The sequence below is a fragment of the Bison bison genome, unplaced genomic scaffold, assembly GCF_000754665.1.
Source record: "Bison bison bison isolate TAMUID 2011002044 unplaced genomic scaffold, Bison_UMD1.0 scf7180017864043, whole genome shotgun sequence".
Classification (NCBI taxonomy): domain Eukaryota; kingdom Metazoa; phylum Chordata; class Mammalia; order Artiodactyla; family Bovidae; genus Bison; species Bison bison.
In genome coordinates this window covers 7080048-7089255 of record NW_011494615.1, presented here as the reverse complement: position 1 = coordinate 7089255, position 9208 = coordinate 7080048, and the positions used below count along the sequence as shown (strand labels likewise).

Below are 9208 nucleotides of genomic sequence, written 5' to 3'. Positions count from 1 at the left end.
GAACTTGGACTATTCAGATCCTACAAAGTACAAGGTAGGGGAATTAACTCCAGGTTACTCTGAGTTGTAGATGAGATTCTTTTTGTTTCCATGAAAGGTGCTACAGGGGACTGTTGAATCACCATCTCCTAAAGGCAAATATTACTTTTTATAGAGAATACAGCCTAACCACAAAGTGGAAAATATATACTTTTTCATCTGCCCTATAATTTTCAAGGCCACGTCTCTTATAATGAGGTTACTTCACATTACACAGTATTACCTATTATTCAGAGTGGATTTAACCCACCTACCTTGCTTCCAAATGTGTCTTTTTTGCATCATCCTTGAGTGATATTCCTTTTAATTCTCTTAACTACTCAAGCATTTGACCAAAAGATTGAAATTTATTAGTTTGATACATAGATATTTTGGGCTACCTGATACATGGGTATTAAAAAGCTATATTGTAGTTTTAGTTACATTTTTTTTTCTGGACAATTTTATCCTTTAGCATTATGAAGTGTCCTTAGTCATATTTAAATCTTTTTTTGGCTTCAATTGTCTGATATCAAGATAAGAACTTCCGCATGCCTATTGTTCTCATGTGGCTGGTGTAAATTTGTCTATTTCTGTTTATCCTTTCTGAACCACTTTGTTTTAGGTGTACTGTTTGTATGTGGCTTGTTGGTGTATCAGTTAGCTTTTGCTGCACAACTAACTGTAATGAAACTTGATGGGTTAAAACAAGAGTCATTTGTTTAGCTCATGGTTCTGTGGGTTGGGCATTTGCCATCTAGGCTGGCTCAGCAAAACTGATGGGCTTGGTTACGTAACTAACATCAGCTGGGGGTTGGCTGGTAGCTGAATGATCTAAAAATACCCTAATTCACCAGGTGGTGCTAATTGTAAAGAACCTGACTGCCAATGCAGGAGATGTAAGAGACTCCGGTAAGATCCCTGGATCAGGAAGATCCCCTGGAGGAGGAAAGGGCAACCTACTTCAGTACTCTTGCCTGGAGAATCCTACGGCTTGATCTCTGGGTTGGGAAGATCCCCTGGAGGAGAAAATGGTAACTCACTTCAGTACTCTTGCCTGGAGAATCCCATGGACAGAGGAGTTTGGCAGGTTACAGTCCATGGGGTCGCAGAGTCAGGCACAAGTGAAGTGACTTAGCACACCACACGTGATGATTAGCACACCATTGGTGAGGGCTAGGGGGATTACTGGGTCGGTCTTTCATAATCCAGCAGGTTAGCCTACACACGGGGAGGACACGTTTCTAGTGCAGTCAGAAAGGACAAGCTCCGAGGGCTCAAGTGTCTGTTTGCGTCACAATTACTAATGCTCTATTGGCCGAAGCAATTTACATCAACAACGCAGACTTAAGGATAGAGAAGTGAAGCGAAGTGAAAGTTGCTCAGTCGTGTCCAACTCTTTGCGACCCCATGGACTATACAGTCCATGGAATTCTCCAGGCAGAATACTGGAGTGGGCAGCCTTTTCCTTCTCCAGAAGGATGGAGAAACAGACTCCAGTTCTTGATGAGATGATCTATAACATCACGCTGCAAAGTCATAGTCGAAGGGAGAAGTTGTAGCCAGTTTTTACAATCTATCACATTTGGGTTTTCCTTTTGACTCAATCTAAATTTTTTTTCTTTCAATGTTGCTTTAAACCCAATTACATTTATTACATGACTGTTAGGTTTGATCTCAATTTGCCATATCATTCTGTGCTATATTTATTCTGTTGTTATTTTTTTTATGTTTCTGCCTGTGCAGTTGATTTGCTCTTTTATTAATTTTTTTGGCTTTAGGAAAAAAAATACATATTTTTTGGTCATGCCATGGGGCTTGTGGGATCTTAGTTCCCTGACTAGGGATCGAACTCATGTCTCCTGAAGTGGAAGTGATGAGTCTTTATCTTCGGACTGCCAGGGAAGTTCCCTCCATCCTTAGTGTTATTGATTTCAGCAAGTCTATTTGAACATTTCTACTCCATGCCTCCTTCTAAGTCACCTCCTGTGACCCAAGCAACACTTTAAAGTTTACCCTGAGAGTGTTGAATAAGGAAGTGAGGACACCTCCTTTACCTTCTGTCCTTCACTTTCTTAGACTCTTCCTCTCAGCAACAAAAAGGGCATTTTCTTTCTTGCATTGCATAGACTTTCCTTACATCAAATCCTTGTCCTATTTACTCTCTCATTTACTATAAAAACTCTTTTCTTACAGTCTTCTGGGCTTGGCTTTTATAAGCTTCTTTTCTCCTCCACAAGGCTTCCATTTCTTCCAAAAACCACAAGCACTTACTTTCAGGCTATTGTTTCAACACGGACTTGAAAGACTCTGTTTTGAAACTCAAAGCTTTTTTCAGCAGGATTCTGTCTATCCAACCAGGATGATTTCCACTAGTTCAGCAGTGGGAGTAATGATGGGCCAGACCAGAACCAGGGATTATCAGGGAGGAAAGATTTATTGATTTAATATTCCCTAAAATGTTACACTGTGGATACACTGTAAGAAATTGTATGGAGTTTCATTACACAGAGGGCTTCCCAGGTGCCACCAGTGGTAAAGAACCTACCTGCCAATGCAGGAACACTAGAGACAACTGGTTCGATCCCTGGGTTGGGAAGATCCCCAGGAGGAGGGCACAGCAACCCACTCCAGTATTCTTGCCTGGAGAATCCCACGGACAGAGGAGCCTGGCGGGCTACAGTCCAGTGGGTTGCCAAGAGTTGGACATGACTGAAGTGACCTAGCATTACACAGATGGAAAATCAATGTTATCATAAATGAGTTTGGAAGCAGTGAAACATCTTCAGAAAGCATCATTAGGGCTCCCTAACATCCAGTTTTCTGGGCCCTCGTGGGCATACAAAAGACCACCGCTCCTGGTGTGATGGAGTCATGTGAGGCATTCTAGCCAATGAAAGGTAATGGAAGTGAAAGGGCTGAGGCAGTGAACAGCTGCTGATGTGACAAGTTCCTTCTGCCCCTTTGAAACGAGTTTCATGATGAGACGGATGAACTGCAGGATCAAACTAGTCTGAACTAAAGACACAATGCTTAGAGGACAGCTACCTACCCTGGAGAGTTGCTGGTCCCATAGAAGACTCCGCATGAGCAAGGAACAAATGTTTATTATGTTAAGATGCTGAGATTTTTGAAATTGTTTATTATCATGGCCTATGTTTATATACCCTCCTTCTTTGGCCATTGGCCTAATGCCTAATAAATGAGGGTACAAGCTATTGAGGGGAAAGTGTGTGTGTGTATATGTTTAATATGGGCCATTTTCTAAGTCTTTGTTGAATTTGTTAAAATATTGTTTCTGTTTTATGTTCTGGTTCTTTGGCCAAGAGGCATGTGAGATTCTTAGTTCCCCGATCAGGGATCAAACTTGCACCCCCTGCATTGGAAGATGAAGTCCCAACCACTGAACGGAAGTCCATGGAAAGTGTGTTATTTTGATAGTTGACTTTTTCTTTCTTTTTTTTGCAAGCAGTGAAACTCGTTCACTCACTCAAAAACATTCAGTGAGTTGCCTGCTGCTGCTGCTGCTAAGTCGCTTCAGTCGTGTCCGACTCTGTGTGACCCCATAGACGGCAGCCCACCAGGCTCCCCCGTCCCTGGGATTCTCCAGCCAAGAACACTGGAGTGGGTTGCCATTTCCTTCTCCAATGCATGAAAGTGAAAACTGAAAGTGAAGTTGCTCAGTCGTGTCCGACTCCTAGCGACCCCATGGACTGCAGCCCACCAGGCCCCTCCGTCCATGGGATTTTCCAGGCAAGAGTACTGGAGTGGAGTGCCATTGCCTTCTCTGCAGTGAGTTGCCTACCAAGTGCTAAGAGCTGGAGATTAATAGTACACAAACAAACACAAAAATTTTTTGCCCTTAAAGAGCTTATATAATAGTCAGAAAAAATTAAATCAAGTAACAAAATACTTGCTATGAGATAAGTGTTATGAAACGAATAAACAATGGCTGAGTTGGACCTTAACAAGGGGTGGGGGTTCTAATTTCGATGGTGAGCTAGAGAGGAGGCATTTCTTCCAGCGTACAAAGAAAGGGGTCAAGTATTCCAGGTCACATGAGGAAAGAAAGATTGAGACTTAGAGTTTGAGGAACTAAGACCAATGTGACTAGACAGGAATAAATGAGGAACAAGCAGCAAACATAAAGTTGGAGAGATACACGGAGATAGATCAGGTTCTATCAGATAAGATCACCTTAATCTTCCTGGGATCAATGCCAGACAACCTCACCAATGTTCATTTCCTTTTTCCCTCCATCTGCCTCAACAAAGGACACATCCCTCATCTTTCTGACAGTTAATCCTTCTTAGACCCTCCCTGCTCTGGTCACAGGGAGACCTTCTTCTCTTCTTTTCATGCACTTGGCTCCTTTGGTCATCCTCTGCTCTTCTGAATCTTCATCCTCTCCCCAGTGCATCAGTCCTGTCAGCCAGTGTACAAAATACTCTATTTCTGTCTTAAGAAAAACATAATCTGGTATTATATTTCCTGACAGCTTCTGATCTATTTTGATTTCTTTCATCTTCCTTCCTGGGCTTGCCTGGTGGCTCAGACAGTAAAGAATCCGCCTGCAATGCAGGAGACCTGGGTTCAGTCCCTGGGTTGGGGAGATCCCCTGAAGGAGGGCATAGCAACCCACTCCAGTATTCTCGGCTGGAGAATTCCCATGGACAGAGGAGTGTATTGAGCTACAGTCCATGGGGTCTCAAAGAGTCGGACATGACTGAGCGATTAAGCACAGCCCAGCCCAGCTTCCAATCTATTTCAATTTCTTTGTGTTCCTTTCTAGTTCCAGAGGTTTACAATTAATTTGTATGCTCACTGTTGATTCCTAAATAAGATGTCTTCTTGGAGCTTGAATCTCACATACCCAACTGTCAGTTTAGGGACTCCATTTGAAGGCTTGGTATAAACACTTCCCATCTTCTGAGCCCATCAGTGGATTATCCATCAGTTTTTTGTTTTTTTTTTTGGTCACGTCATGGGGCTTCTGGGATCTTCCTTCCCTGACCAGGGAAAGAACCCGGGACCTAGGCAATGAGAGCGGAGTCCTAACCACGGGACTGCCAAGAAATTTCTCATTTATTTTTTGTTTTTTAATATATCATGAAATGATCCCACTGACAGCTCAGAGGTTCAGGCCCCAAATCTGGGAGCCTGGCTCACTACTGCTAATGCTAGTTTTCATGATCTCGTGTCTGAATTTATGAAATGGTCTTATGATTTGGCTCCTTGCTTCTATCATGCCTTCCTCTAATGCATTCTCTACATGGCTATTTTATTTTAACCTGGAATATTTTAACTGAAATAAATTTTAAAAAAGTAAAGAAACTGTGGCCAAACAAACTTCTATAACAAAAGCAGGATATATGCTGTAAAACTTACACAAAAAGGGGACCTCCCTGGTGGTACAGTGATTGGAAGGAAAATTTCCTTGGAAGCAAAGTTATGACCAACCTAGACAGCATATTAAAGAGCAGAGACATTACTTTGTTAACAAAGGTCCATCTAGTCAAGGCTATGGTTTTTCCAGTAGTCATGTATGGATGTGAGAGGTGGACTATAAAGAAAGCTGAGCACAAAAGAATTGATACTTTTGAACTGTGGTGTTGGAGAAGACTCTTGAGAGTCCCTTGGACTGCAAGGAGATCCAACCAGTCCATCCTAAAGGAGATCAGTCCTGGGTGTTTATTGGAAGGACTGATGCTGAAGCTGAAACTCATTCAATACTTTGGCCACCTGATGCGAAGAGCTGACTCATTTGAAAAGACCCTGATGCTGGGAAAGATTGAGGGAAAGAGGAGAAGGGGACGACAGAGGATGAGATGGTTGGATGGCATCACCGACTCAATGGACGTGAGTTTGGGTAAGCTCTGGGAGTTGGTGATGGACACGGACGCCTGGAGTGCTGCGGTTCATGGGGCTGCAAAGAGTTGGACAGGACTGAGCAACTGAACTGAACTGAATTGAATTGAACTGACTCATATATATATAAAGAGGCTTCCGTAGTGGCTAAGATGGTAAAAAATTCACCTGCAATGCAGGATGCCTGGGTTTGATCCCTGGTCAGGGAACTAGATCCCACATGTCACAACTAAAACTATGCATGCCACAACTAAAGATCCCAAAACTAAGACCCAGCACAGTCAGATAAATCAATGAATTTAAAAATATTACACAAAAGATAGGCAAAAATAAAGAAAATAAAAAATAAACAAAAATATATAAACATTTTCACTTCCAAAGAGCACAGCTAATGAAATCGTGTACAAGCCCCTGCATCGTTTTCTTTTGAAGTAAAAGGCTGACTCAAGAGTTAACGATCAGGAAATGTGATGATGTAGAAACAAAGAATAGCTATTGGCTGGGGAACTGGTAACAATTTAGACTATAATTCAGCCACATGGCAGAATCACTCAACTCACAGTTTCCTGAAAGATATAGATAAAGGCCTGACACATATTCCTAAATTTTGTAACAGGAAGCATCCCCTCTCCAGATGAAAACTGCTGACCACGAGAACATGGGCTCTAGACTGAATGGATGATGCTTGACATTTCACCTTGATGTCAACTAGTCCAAGAACTGTCCACGAGCTGATCACACCCTGCTCCCTGGCCACTATAAAGCTCCTCACTACCCCCTCCACAGTGGGTCATATGGTCTTGATGGCAGAAACCCACTGTGGCTCCCTTTGCCTGGCAAAGCAATAAAAGCTACTCTTTCTGCTTCATCCAAAACTCTGTCTCCCTGTCTCTGTGAAGAGCTGGCCAAGTTTTGGCAACACTAACAACTTATGTAAAATCCTTCTAGATCTTTTTTCATACTACATAAATATACATATGTGCATTTTGTAATCAAAATGAGATATTGTAACATACGTATTGTTTTGTGACTTGCCCTTTTCAGTTAACAAACTCCACCTTTCCATGGCACTGTGTTTCCAGCTCATATTCAGTCCATCTATATTCACATTTCTTCAGTTGTTCTGAAATTTCATAGGTAGTCTGTACAAATCAGAATTCAATCCAGACTCTATGTCCCTCACATTTCTTTTTATAGAGGCAGGGGCTTTTTCCCCTCAACTCTAAATTTTTAAAGAGATGGGACCAGTTTTTCTGCACAACATTCCAGCTTCTGGATTTGCTTGCTTACTTTGTATGGTATCATTTAGTTTGCTCTTTTATCCCCTGCATTTCTCATAAATTGTGTTAGATGCAAAGAACTGACAGAGTCAAGTTAAACATTTTTGACTGGACTAGATCACAGATGATGATACTGTATACTTCATGACACCCCATGAGGTTGATGCACAGGGTGGTCTTTTAAACATGAATGGTATCATGTCACCATTGCTTAAATGCCATTTACAGCTTCCTACTTATTCTACAACTCTTCAACTTGGCTTAAAACGGTCTGAAAGATTTGATGCCTTCAGTTCAGTTCAGTTCAGTCACTCAGTCGTGTCCTACTCTTTGCGACCCCATGAACTGCAGCATGCCAGGCCTCCCTGTCCATCACCAACTCCCAGAGTTCACTCAAACTCATGTCCATTGAGTCAGTGATGCCATCCAGCCATCTCATCCTCTGTCATCCCCTTCTCTTTTTGCCCCCAATCCCTCCCAGCATCAGAGTCTTTTCCAATGAGTAAACTCTTCGCATGAGGTGGCCAAAGTACTGGAGTTTCAGCTTTAGCATCATTCCTTCCAAAGAAATCCCAGGGCTGATCTCCTTCAGGAAGGACTGGTTGGATCTCCTTGCAGTCCAAGGGACTCTCAAGAGCCTTCTCCAACACCACAGTTCAAAAGCATCGATTCTTCGGAGCTCAGCCTTCTTCACGGTCCAATTCTCACATCCATACATGACCACTGGAAAAACCATAGCCTTGACGAGACGGACCTTTGTTGGCAAAGTAATGTCTCTGCTTTTCAATATGCTATCTAGGTTGGTCATAACTTTCCTTCCAAGGAGTAACCATCTTTTAATTTCATGGCTGTAATCACCATCTGTAGTGATCTTGGAGCCCCCCAAAATAAACTATGTCCCTGTTTCCACTGTTTCCCCATCTATTTGCCATGAAGTGATGGGACTGGATGCCATGATCTTCGTTTTCTGAATGTTGAGCTTTAAGCCAACTTTTTCACTCTCCTCTTTCACTTTCATCAACAGGCTTTTTAGTTCCTCTTCACTTTCTGCCATAAGGGTGGTGTCATCTGCATATCTGAGGTTATTGATATTTCTCCCGGCAATCTTGATTCCAGCTTGTGCTTCATCCAGCCCAGCGTTTCTCATGATGTACTCTTCCAGTCTAATTTCATCCAGTCTCCACTTCCTTTTTAAAATTGTTGCCACACTGTTTCCACTCCCTGAACATGGGAAGCTGAAGTGCTTGCCTTCTAGGGCCTTTGCCCCTTGGTCTGGGAGAGCCTCCTCAGCCCCTACTTTCTCCCGTTCTCTTCCTTTCTCCTAAAGTCAAGCATCTTATCAAACTGTAGCCCCCCTCCTCTTGTTAAAAAAATATACTTAATATAACTATTATTAACTTTTTTTGCCACTTCATTTGGCATCTTCCATCCAACCTGAGCCCCCTGCAGTGGAAGCATGCAGTCTTAACCACTGGACCACCAGGGAAATCCCTCAAACTGCAGATCTTTTAAAGTTCACTTCCTCAGAAAAGCTGTCTCTAATTATTTAATAATTGTAATTATTTAAACTAGCTTCGTTGGAGGGACCCTCATACCCTACATCCCAAGCACCCTGCTTTTTGTACCAAGATACTTTTTCACATTGGCAGGTGATTCTTTACCACTAGCGCCACCTGGGAAGACCCCCAAGATACTTTTTTGGTCCACCTTAGTATCTGTGTCCATACCTGACAGTACGCTGCACAAGAGCAAGGGCCTTGCCTGTTCGACTCACTGTGAACACAGCATCTGTGCACAGCACCCCGCCGAATCAATCACCATAGGTCACAATAACCCTGAAGCAGCCATGTCTTGGGCAGGTGGCCGCAAACTCACGCCAGTGCCAGTAATAGTACCTCCCTGGGGAACTGTTCGAGTGCAGGAAGTTAGTTTTACGCAAGCGCTCGGCCCAATTGCCGAAGCAGTAGAAGGAAAGAGAAAAATTCCACAGGTGGGGCAGGCTGGCACCTCAAGATTCAGCCCCGGACGAGTGGGGCCCAGGT

The 9208-nt window shown here is 42.9% G+C and overlaps 1 protein-coding gene across 1 annotated transcript in view; it reads left to right on the top strand.

The window, feature by feature from the left end:
• The first annotated feature begins 9012 nt into the window (after positions 1–9012).
• The window catches only part of PDCD6IP (programmed cell death 6 interacting protein), a 72068-nt gene continuing 71872 nt past the window's right edge, over positions 9013–9208 (top strand). The window contains exon 1 of the mRNA XM_010835578.1: positions 9013–9206. Coding sequence (XP_010833880.1) covers positions 9013–9206 — 194 coding nt within the window. The remainder of the gene's footprint in view (positions 9207–9208) is intronic.